The 12882-nt window shown below is 35.1% G+C and overlaps 1 protein-coding gene across 3 annotated transcripts in view; it reads left to right on the plus strand.

The window, feature by feature from the left end:
- Positions 1-12469, plus strand: part of CCDC122 (coiled-coil domain containing 122) — a 33656-nt gene extending 21187 nt beyond the window's left edge. For all 3 annotated transcript variants that reach the window (XM_059995496.1, XM_059995494.1, XM_059995495.1), the window contains one exon: positions 11535-12469. In XM_059995496.1, coding sequence (XP_059851479.1) covers positions 11535-11684 — 150 coding nt within the window. In that variant the 3' untranslated portion in view covers positions 11685-12469. The remainder of the gene's footprint in view (positions 1-11534) is intronic.
- Positions 12470-12882: the final 413 nt, after the last annotated feature.

The following is a 12882-nucleotide window of genomic DNA, read 5'->3' on the forward strand; positions in this document are numbered from 1 at the left end:
ATTTCCCTTTCATCTCTGAAAGATATTTTGGTGGATATAGCATTCTGGGTTGACAGTTCTTTTCAGTTGAAAAATGCTGTGCCACTTCTTTCTCGTCTCTATGATTTCTAACAGATAATCCACTGTCATTTGAATTGTTTTTCTCTCTACAGATAAGGTATTTGTTTCTTGCTGCTTTCAAACTTTCCTGTCTTTAGTTTTCAGAAGTTTTACTATTATATATTTTAGAACTAATTTCTTTGGATTTATACTATCTGGAAAATTCTCAGCTTCTTGATTCTGTAGGCTTATGTCTTTTGCCAAATTTGAGAAGTTTTCAGCTCTGATTTATTTGAATACTTTTGCAGTTCTGCCCTCTTTTCTCCTAAGCTTCCAGGACTCTGATGACACAAATCATAGGTCTTTTTGTGATATAGCCCTACAGGTCCCTGAGGCTCTCTTCATTTCTTTTTTTCAGTCTTTTGTCTTTCAGTTTTTCAGATTGAGTAATCCTTAGAGTTCTATCTTCCATTCACTGATTCTTTCCTTTATCCCCTCCATTCTGCTATTGAACCATCCCATGAAATTTTTTATTTCAGTTACTGTGTTTTTTCCATTTGGCTCTTTGTATCCTTTTTTCCTTTGCTGAGACTTTTTATAATATTCATTTGTTTCAGGCAATTCATAATTACTCATTGAAGCATTTTTATGATGATCGGCTTTAAAATGCTTGTCAGATGATGCTAACTTCTGCATTTTCTTGGTGTTGGCACATGTTGATTGTTATTTCTTACTCACTTTGAGGTCTTCCTGGTTCTTGCTTTGAGGAGAGATTTTCTATTGAGATCTGGACATGTTGGGTACTATGTTTTAAGACTCTGGGTCATTGTTGCTTCCAGGTAGTACTGGAAGTTCAGAGTCTCCATGGACACTCATGGAGGGAAGAAGGGCTTCTTGTTACTGCTAGTCAAAAGTGGGAGTTCTGGCTGCCCACTAGGCTTCTGTTGATAAGCCCGTGGCTGGGAAAGGGCAGGAGCACCTCTTTACTGCTCCCGTGTAGATGTGGCCTTGCTACTACTGAGCGGTGGTAAAAGCCCTGACTCTCCACTAGGCCTCCTCTGACATTCTCCCAGTGAGGAGAGGGAAGAATGCCTTGTTACCACTAGATGGGAGTAGAAGTCCAGCCTTCCCAGATGGGCTCCACTCACACCAGAGGATGTGGTTTGTTACTTTCCAGAGGGAATGAAAAGTCCTGGCTCCCCAGTCAGCCTTCTCTGACACCACCCCAGCAGGAGGACCAGGGCACCTTTTAATAGCCCAGCAAAGGTGAAAGTGTAGGCTTTGCTAGTGTGGGTGGTGTGGGGCCATAGTTTTTTCTGTGGTGTTTGACTTGAGTAGTTACTACCTAAAAGTTTTCAGTCTTGCATAGTCTGCCTTTTTCCTGGTCCTTTGGCTAGAAAACAGGCTTTTCTTGGAGTTTTTTGTTTTGTTTTGTTTTGGTTTTGTCTGCACCTATTGGCATTTCCAGCTTGCTGTCTTCCCCATATCCAGTCTGGGATATATGAGGCAAAATGAAAACCCAGGGAACTCATTACCAAGTCGTTCCTAGGATCCTAAGGTCTCCAGCCAGTCTGGCTTCTCTCCACCTTTCAGAAGCTTCTTATGCTAATATTACATACAGTGTCCAGGGATTTTAGTTGTACTTAGCATGAGGAATAGGTATATGAAATGCATCTACTTTATTTTGACAGAAGCAAAAGTGTACATAGGTATTTTTAGTGGTAAAGGGTGATGTAAATGTCTACTAATGATAGATTTAGATGGAATGTCATTGAGCTTGAGACCAGTTTTTAATGTTTTCATCAGTATATTTCTTATCGTGAAATTTAATAAAGTCTTTTAAGCTTTCATAATAGGGTTACTAAAGATACTTTTAGGCTTTTTAATTTTAGTTTTATTAACTCTAATGCATTAAAAAGTAGTCCTCAATTCTATCACAACGTTATGATTGAAAAAATGAAAATCTAAGAAATTAGAGATTATCTGTAATAAACTATAACACTGAAGGACAAATACCACAGCCACAGCATTGTCTTGAGAGCACTGCATTTTTTTCCCAACAACTTCATTTATTGCTTGATGAGAATTTATCATTGACACAAGTAACTTCTTTCTCAAAACAACTAGTTTTTTAAGAGTATAAATTTAAGTACCAGAAGATTTTTATTACTTATTTCTTTTTTGAGTCTTTTTTTTTTTTTCTATTCCTTCTGGATGTTTTTAGCCATGGTCTTGGTATAGTTCATGGTCATCTTTTGCCTGGATTATAGCATTCTTTTGTTCTAATGTTTAATTCTTTCAATATTTTGTGCTTTGCATGTTTAATCTTGATATTAATGTTGCTTTTTACATTTTTTGATTAAGAAAAACTGAAAATGGTTTTTGAATTTTACATGGTTTTTTTTTAGTCAAATGAATGTTTTTGGTAATTTTAGGCCATGTCTGAATGAAAGAAGTATTTCCAAATAATTATCCCAAAATGCCTTTTTTCCCTGTCTATTGTCTGTCCTTATATATATTTTAGAAGAAAGGAACTAAAGACAGGAAAATAAAGATAAGTTATGAGTCACTGATGAAGAAAAGTGGGGAAGCAAAATACAAAGCAAACAAACACAAAGCATTAAGCAGGAATCATTTTTAAAAACATGTTATTTGCCAAATCCAAGAGTTTTCAGGGAAGGGAAACTAGAGCAGTTAAGAAGTTTTTAGCAAATGATGAGTGCTGCAAGTAACATTTTGTGATAAACAGGTATTGTGTAAAGCATTTTGAGATTTATTAACGGTTACCCTTGCCTACATTTTGTTCAATTTGAGCTCCAAATTTAAGGGACAGGGAAAAATTCAGAGTGCTTTTGGAGCTACTAGGGATCAGGAACAAAATACGTTTCACTTGTTACAATGCAACATGCAGGTTACACAATTAACTAATCTATTCATTTACTGAGGTCAGCCACAGAAATGATTACACAACTAGAAAGCCGGTCCTACATGAAAAACCCAAAGAAGCAAAGGTAAAAAGGTAAACTAAAGGCAGGGTAAGAATGATTCAGATAGCTAGATGACATGGTAACAAATTATTCTGTCTTACAAAAGGTACAAGAAGAAATGTTCAGTATTATTAAATCTATTGCTGTTTATTGAGTGCCTGGTATTTTTCAAGCACTTTGTGTAGGCTATCCCATTTAAATTCTCACAGTAGCATATTTTACAGAATTTCAGAAAATTTAAATAACTTGTACAAGGTTATATAGCTAGTGATAAGGAACAGAATAGAATATGAGTCCATGTCTTTTGGATTCTACTCCCAGTCTTTTTAAAAAATGGTTTTCACTTCTGTGGAAATATATTCTCCTTGGAAAAGATTAAAATTTTAGAGGGAAGGCTAAAGTTCCTTTGACCGCTGCCTCCCATTACATTGCTCTCTTATCACACTCACCTATTCCTAATGGCAACCGCTGTTTGGTGTGTGCACTTGGGTAAGCATGAGTATGTATGTATATATGTATATATACACATGTGCATGTACACACACACATGAACACACATCTATGCATAGGGGAAGATTACATAAAGTACCATACATATAATTTTGCAACTACTTTACTTACTCAATAACCTATATCATAGTTTTTTTTCATATTAGTACCTATGGGCCTACATTATTCTTTTGAACTGCTGCAAAATATCTCACAGTATGACTATACCTTAAATTATATAAACATGCCACAACTGATAGACATTAAGTTATTTCCAGCGTTTCACTATTAAAAGTAGTGTTGTAGTGAACATAGTACACACACCCTTTGTATCAAGAAGTAGAATTACTGGGTCGTAAGATAAGTTCCATGATCTTACTAATATTTAATATGTTCTCTTAATAATTATCACCACAAATAATAATAATAACTTACGTTTGAAATCATTTTATACTGTTTTAGGTATTCCTACCCCTCATCATGAGGTTGATTGAGTAAATATTAAATTTGGCCTTATTTGGAGCCCCAAACTTCTGTATTATCTCCCTTCAAATCCTTGGCTTTAACTTGAACTGCAGTTGCATTGGGGGTGGGGGTAAAATTTCAAGGATCACAGTGGGGAAAAACAGCTACAATGCTGAAGAACTGACCTGAGATTTTAGCATCTGCCCACTGCTACTACTGCCACACTTTAGGAGTAAAGACCATACTCAGAACTAAGAACTAACATAAAACTAGACTAAAGACAAGGCCTAGATCTAAGAACAAAACTGAAATGGACACTCTCTAGCAAAAGTATAAAATAAAGTCTCACAAGTTCAAGATGATCCACCAGTAACTTAACTGTTAGAACAAAATTCAAAACTTTTCAGAATAAAATAACATAATCCAGAGTTTATAATATATGTACACTGTTCAGTTAATTAAAAGCATTCTTACACATGTAAACAAATAGAAAAGTATTACCAATAATTAAGAGAATAATCAAGAAAAACAGTTGAATAATTAATCAAGTCACAGTTGACTCAGCAGTTGTTCGGCAGGGATGGAAAATTATGATTAAATACGTTAAATATTCTACAGCAGCAGTCCCCAACCTTTTTGGCACCAGGGACCAGTTTCGTGGCAGACAATTTTTCCACGGACAGTGATGGGGGGAGTAGAGCAATGGTTCAGGCAGTAACGCGAGTGATGAGGAGAGATGGGGAGCTGCAGATGAAGCTTTGCTCACTCGCCTACTGCTCACCTCCTGCTGTGCGGCCTGGTTCCTAACAGGCCGCAGACCAGTACTGGTCCACGGCCCCGGGGTTGGGGACTCCTGTTCTACATGAAAGATGGATACACAGTAATGGGTAAAGAGAAAGAATATTAATCATATAAAAGAACCAAATGGAAATCTTAGAACTGAAGAAAAAGTTGAAAAAAATTATTGGATGTAATTGATAGCAGGTTAGACACAACAGGAGCAAGATCTTTCTTAAACTTGAAGACAGATCAGTAGAAGTCATCAAAGCAAGCATACAGAGAAAAAGAAAAAAAACTGAAGAAAATGCATAGAGCCTCAGTGACTTGTGAGACCATGTTAAGCAATGTGACATATGGGTAATTAGAGTTTCAGGAGGTGAGGAGAGAGAGAGAAAAGGGAACAGAAATATTAAGAAATACTGGCCAACAATTCTCCAAACTTGACTAAAAGAATAACTCATAGATTCAAGAAATTTACCAAACCCAAAGCAGGAGAAATACAGAGAAAACTGTATCTAAGGAAATTATAGTCACGCTACTGAAAACCAAATACAAAGAAAAAAATCTTAAAAGCAGCCAGAAAACAAGACACATTAAATATACAAGAACAGTGATGGTTATTGATTTTTTTAATAGACTTTATTGTTTTAGAGCAGTTTTAGGTTCACAGCAAAATTGAGCAGAAGGTACAGAGTGTTCCCTCATACTCCCTGCCCCCTGGCAGCCTCCCAAGCTATCAACAGCTCCCACCAGGGTGGTACATTTGTTACAACTGATAAACCTAGGTAGACACATCATTATCACCCAGAGTTCATAGTTTACATTAGGGTTTACTCTTGGTGGTGTACCTTCTATGAATTTTGACAGATGTATAATGACATGTATCCACCATTATAATATCATACAGAGGAGTTTCAGGGGAGTGGTGGTGGTGGGATGAATTGGGAGATTGGGATTGACATATATACACTAATATGTATAAAATAGATAACTAATTAAAAAAAAAGAAGAGTTTCACTGTCCAAAAAATCCTCTGTGCTCTATGTATTCATCCCAACCTCTGTCAGCCACAGATCTTTTTACTGTCTCCATGGTTTTACCTTTTCCAGAATATCATATAGTTAGAATCATACAGTTTGTGGCCTTTTCAGATTGGCTTCTTCCACTTAGTAATATGCATTTAAGGTTCCTTGTAACATTTCATGGCTTGATAGCTCATTTTTTGTTTTATTTATTTATCTTTTTAGTGCTAAATAATATTCTGTTGTCTGGATATACAACAGTTTATTCTTTCACCTACTGAGGGACATCTTGATTGCTTCCAAGTTTTGGCAATTACAAATAAAGCTGCTATAAACATCTGTATTTTTGTGTGGATATCAGTTTTCAACTCCTTTGGGTAAATGCCAAAGGGTGTGATTGCTGGATCATGTGGTAGAGTATGTTTAGTTTTGTAAGAAACCACCAAGCTGTCTTCTAAAGTGGCTGGACCATTTTGCATTCCCACCAGCGATGAATGGAGAGTTCCTCTTGCTCCACATCCTCACCAGCATTTGGTGTCATCAGTGTTGCAGATTTTGGTCATTCTAATAGGTGTGTAGTGGTATCTCATTGTTTTAATTCTCATTTCCCTGATGACATTTCATGTGGAGCATGTTTTCATATGCTTATTTGCCATTTGTATATCTTCTCTGGTGTGGTGTCTGTTCAGGTTTCTGGCCTATTTTTTAATCTGGTTATTTTCTTATTGTTACATTTTAAGAGTTTGTTGTATATTTTGAATAACAGTTCTTTATCAGATGTGTCTTTTGCAAATATTTTCTCCCAGTCTGTGGCTTGTCTTATTTTCTTGACAGTGTCTCTTACAGAGCAGAAAGTTTAATTTTTATGAGGTCCAGCTTATCAATCATTTCTTTCATGGATTGTGCCTTCAGTGTTGTATGTAAAAAGACATCACCAAACCCAAGGTCATCTAGGCTTTCTCCTGTGTTATCTTCTAGGAGTTCTATAGTTTTGCATTCTATATTTAGGTCTGTGATCCACTCTGAGTGTAGACAGAAAAGAAATAAATAAAAAAGGCAAAATAGACTAATGGAACACAAATATTGAAATGGTAGACTCAAACCCAAACATATCAGTGGTTACATCAAATGTAAATGGACTAAACATTCCAATTAAAAGGTAAAAATTATCAGATTGGATTGAAAAAACAATTTGCGAACATAACTTTTTCACAAGAGATGCACTTTGAATATAAAGACACAGACAGGTTGAAAGATAGAAAAAGATAAGCTATGAAGACATCAGTCTTAAGAAAGCTGGTCATGGCTGTATTAATATCAAGTAGATTTTAAGATATGGACTACCATCAAAGTTGAAGAGGGCCAGTCAATTCACCAGAAACAAATAATAATACTAAATGTGTATTTACCTAATCATAAAGCTTCAAAATACATAAGCAAAAACTGACAAAATTAAAAAGAAAAAGATACAAATCTACAATCATATTGGAGAACTTAACAACTTTTTTGAGTAGTTGATAGAACAATACACAAAATCAGTAAGCAAGCATATAGAAAATTTGAACAACTTATCTACCAACTAAACCTAATTACCATATATAAAATACTCCACCTAATAACTGTTGATTATATTTTATTTTCAAAGGCACATGGAACATTCACCAAGATAGACAGTACACTGGATGATAAATTTCAAAGAATTTGATATTCTTTGATAACAGCAGAATTTAATTAAAAATCAGTAACAATAAGAAAGCTAGAAAATACATAAACATTTTGAAATTGAGTATCACAATTATAAATAATCCATGAGTCAAAGAAGAAATCACAAAAAAAGAAGAAATCATGAGAATTATTACAAAATATTTGAAATTGAATGATAATGAAAACACAGCATATAAAAAACCATAGAGTATAGCTAGGGCAGTATTTAGAGGAAAATTTACAGCTTTAAGTGTGCATATTAGAAGAGAAAAAAGGTTTAAAAGCAATTATCTAAGCTTCCATCTTAAGAGACTAGAAAATAAGAATAAATTCAGCCCATAGCAAATAAGAAGAAATGACATAATAAATAGAAATCAGTGAAATAGAAAATGGAAAATCAGAGAAAATCAGCAAAGCCAAAAGTTGAAAAGACTAATAAAATTGATAAACCATAACAATACTGATCAAAAAATGAGGATCGTGGGGACACTACTTTAGGTCCTATAGACTTAAAAGGATGATAAAGGCCTATTATAAAGAACAATAAATTTAACAACTTAGATGAAATGGACAAATTCCTTGAAAAGCGCACATACCATCAGTAACACAGGAAGAAATTACTTTTATGTTTAGACCTATGATCCATTTAAAATTAGGCTATATAAATGGTGTAAAGTAGGAATCAATGAAATTGAACTCATAATTAAAACCCTCCCCACAAGGAAAGCTTCGGACTGACATGGCTTCACTGGTAAATTCTATCACACATTTAAGGAAGAAATAATACCCAGCCTATACAAATTTTTTCAGAAAATGGAGGGTGGAACTCTTCCCAGCTTATTTTAGGAGGCCAGCATAACCCTGACACAAAGAATGAACAGGAACATTACCAGAAAAGTAATTACAGACCAATGTTCCTCATGAACGTAGATGCAAAATATTTTCAAATTGACATCCGCTGGTATGTATAAAAAGGTTAGTAACTCATGACCAGGCAAAGTTTATCTCAGGAATGCAGAGTTGGTTTAACTTTCAAAACACAAACAATGTAAAGAAGTGAAGGAGCCAGTCATGTAGATCTGAGGAATAGCTTTCCAGGCAAAGGAAAAAATAAGTGCAAAAGTCTTAAGATGAGAACGTACTTGGACTCAGATTCTAGAAGTGAAGTATGCCTAGAGTGAAGGGAATGAAGAGGCCACTCTTTTTGCCACTGTGTTTTCTGAGCACCACCCCTGCTTCATTATTATTCTTATTTCTGCCTTGAGTGTAACAATAACTAAATAAGAATAGTAACCCCTCCATTTCTTAGAGGCAAAAAAAGCTGTATTCTCTCCAGAACCACTACATCCTTAGCTGTGTAATGGTATTCAAGTTTGAATATTGACACATACCAAAGGCAGAATTATACCAATAGAGGCTGAACAATTGGCTGGCCTTCAAGAAGGCTCACAATGTGACCTTCATCTTTACGAAGTCACTTCTTGGCCAAAACCTCCTTTTAGCCTTGTGGGCTTAGAAAATTAACCTTTTAAATATGCCAGGGTTGCGTAGACATGGAGAAGTGCTAGTAGAGTTCACAAGAACCTGATGTATAAAACTCAAATGCCAGTTTATTAGTTTACAATAATAAACAAAACTCTCAAGGAAATCAGAAAACCTATCAGTCATCAGTGCTTCTTCTCCCTGTAAGGAAACTACACTGGAAGCCAAATTATCATAAAGCTGGTTACTGAGCATGGAAATCAAGTCAGTCATTTGAGTTGGAGTGTTCTTAACCTCTGGCTCTGGACACTCAAGGAGCCAATCTCCGTAACAGCGTTATTCTTATCAGACAGTCACTGGATGGGAACTACCAACACATGCCTCCTTCACTTGCCTATTTTTGTGCTACGTTCTTCACATAAACCCTTCTGATGATATATTCTTTCTTTAGTTTATATTAATACCTCCTGTGATATCTAGCTGAGGCTGGTGATCTAGAGTCCCACTAAGGGGACTTTGCATGTCTCTACTCTGATCCATGGTGTATTAGTTTCACAGCTTCACTGCTGAAGAATAATTTTAGATGCAGGCTAATATGATTTATGGAATAACCAAAATTTTGTTCTAGTTTTTTGATTTCTATTAGTATATTCTATGAACACGTATATAAGCATATTCAGTGACTATATTCTCCTTATGAATGTATGCTATTGGATATATCAATGGATGTATTTATTACATATTAATATATGCAGTGATATGTATTACATATATACGTATAAGTTGATATATATCCCTTTGGATATACTTGATATATTAAAAATCTTCTGAATATAGTTTCATTATCTAATATGATGTTTCTGTTTACCAATTTAATTTATAATTCTTTTAAAGTCATTTTCTGTTTTGCCAATATATCAGGAGGCCTAGTTCACCAATTTGAATGAACTATCTGACTTTGAAGAATTAACAAAACTGAAAACTTAAAAGGATGTTTAAAGTTTATAGCAATTTATGTGAAGTGTTACTTGACAAGTTTTCACTTTGTTTTTATACCAGTATTTTGGAATGCTTACAGTGTTTCTGTCCTAGTTCCCCTGATGCTCTGCAGAACTGTGTTTCCATATAATTGGTTTCTTTTGTATTCCTGTATGTTTTATTTTATGCATTTAAAAAACATTCTAAGAAGAAGTCCATAGTCCTCACATACTATCAAAATGAGCCATGGCATAATAAAGGTGAAGAAGCTCCAAGTTAAGGGAGAAGCTGGGAAAGAGAGAGGGGAAGCTGTACTGAGGGTCCCAGTAAAAAGGAAAGCTGAGTTACAGAGAGAAGGGGAGACAGGTCGGGGACAGAGTCTTAAGGCCCCAGAAACCCAGAGTCTTGTCTCCCTACAGCCATCCTAAGCTATAAACTTATTTTGGCAAATTGGTTATTTTGACAAATTTGGTGAATTGGTGTTTTGACAAATTGATTCTTCTTTGTATTGACCTAGAATCACCTTCCTGACTGACTAGAGCTCTCTCTTAAATAGACATGAGAATGAAGAAGTAACTTTCCCAGCCCCACTAATCAGTTCATTTTAAAGTGGGTGTTTTACTACAATACCACTGTCACACTCACTGGAAGTACCACTTCACACCCACTAAGATGGCTATGATTATGATCAAAAAGACAGGTAATATCAAATACTTTCAGTGTGTGAAGAATTGGAACCCTCCCACATGCTGGTGAGAATGTAAACTCGTGCAGCCAGAGTAGAAAACGGCATGGCAGTTAAGCAAAAAATTAAAAATAGAATTACTATATGATCCAGCAATTCTACTTCTGGGTATATACCTAAAAGAATTGAAAGCAGAGTCTCAAAGATATATTTATATCCATATTCATAGCAGTGTTGGTCACAATAGCCAAAACTAGGAACAACCCAAGTGTCCATCAATGGATGAATGGATAAACAAACTGTGGTGTATACACACAATGAAATATTATTCAGCCTTAACCCATGCACTTTCCACTGGGCCTCACTGCCCTCCGCTGTAGCCTTGTCTGTCTCAGCATAAATACTGATCTACTTAATGGCAGGGAAATGGCCTACATGATCTCCTGGATCTTTTAGATCAATGGGTCTATGTTTCAGTGAACCACTAGATACAGGAAATGAAACCATTACTCTTAACCAGAACCTGCTTTGATAAGTAGAAGGCCCTCCATCACAGATGCTTCCCTTGTGTTCAAATCCCAAACACCATCACTTGCTAGCTGTGAAACCTTGAGTGCATTACTTAAACTCTTTGATCTTCAGTTTATACAAAAGTGGGGATAATAATATTTACATCATAAGGTGTTATGAGAATTTAATTACATGTAAAAAGCTCTCATCACAGTATCTAGCATGTAATGTGTTGAATACTTATAATTACTGTTTATTTTTATTATCATTATTATTTACAGTGAGTAATTTTTAATCAAGTGCTTTCCTCTTTAGAGTAGTCAAAATATCCTTTATGGCTGTTTACTATTTTTCCTTCTCAAGGCCCATTGACATGTGCTCTTCTTTTAATAGGTACAACATAAGAGATATGGTGCAATTCTTAAGCGTTTGCACTGTCAGGTGAACAAGCTTCAGTCAGATAGAAGACAATGGCAATGGAACATTCAACAGCTGCAAAAAACTGCAGCTGAACTGAGAAAATGCATTGGAACGGAAGATTAACATGGCCAAGGGTAATGTAGTATAGGGTAATGCTGAGCACAGACTATGCCACAAAAATTATGGGATAGAAAGGTGAGAATATCCTTTGGGTCTTAACAAATGACATCCACTATCAGAGGGCTCTCTTAATGACAGATATGTTTTCTTTTCTTTGAATCAGTCATCTGTTTGCTGAAATGCCTTCCAACCCGATAATTGATAGCAATAGAGAGACAATAGGAAGACTCACAGAAGAATAGTGAAAGACTCTGTATGAATATTTTGAGTGTATAAGATATATTGTACTCATGAATGCCTGTTTATAAACATGTTGCCTTCACTAGCACATGAAGCAAAAATTTAGAAGAAAAGAAGCATTTGAATTTACAGTGGTTTAAATTGTTAAGATATTTTAAATGGTTGTCTGTTTCAAACTACCTGCTTTTTACCCCTGGCTTCAAAGCAGTCCATAAATGTTGACATTTATAATAAGGTTGTTATGTGTTCAAGGCTTCAGATATTTACTTAGATTTTCTCTTTTATCCAGAAGGTAACAATCATTTTTCTTTGCTGTTGGATAACATATTTTTAGAGTGTTACAATGTATACAATTTTTTGTTCACTTTTCTGTCTGTATGTTCTTTCTTACTATTCTATAGCTAAATTGAATTTATAACATCATGTAAGGCAAACATACCAGCTCTTAATGTTAACCAATGTAGACTAACATTATTTTTCTCATTGAAAGTCATATACTATGTCCACAGCAACAAACTTGTGCCTTTTAGAATAAAAGCGCTCCTTCTTGTGGCTCCATTGCGTTAAATTTTTAGAAGCAGAAACAAAACATTAATTATTGAAGATACGGTTTTTAAATATTCACTTTTAGGATTTAATGAGTTCAAAGCAATAACATCAAAAAGGTATCTTAGGTCCATTTTCTCCTCACCTTTCTATGTGCATAAGATTCAGTAAGAGTATAGCTGACATAAAACCTGATAATCTTGTTTGCTTAATATTAGTAGTCCTATTAGGAATTTGCATGGCTTATTATGGCCAACACTTCAAGTGGCTTATGCTGTAACACAATCAGCGTTGGCCCATGACTCAGAACTAGGTTATTTTCTTCCTTTCTTCTATTTTTTAGGATTAGGATTAAGGTTAGAGTTAGTAGATCACAGACATAAATGCAAAATGCAAAATTATAAAACTGCTAGAA

The sequence above is a fragment of the Delphinus delphis genome, chromosome 18 (assembly GCF_949987515.2).
Source record: "Delphinus delphis chromosome 18, mDelDel1.2, whole genome shotgun sequence".
Taxonomy (NCBI): Eukaryota; Metazoa; Chordata; class Mammalia; order Artiodactyla; family Delphinidae; genus Delphinus; species Delphinus delphis.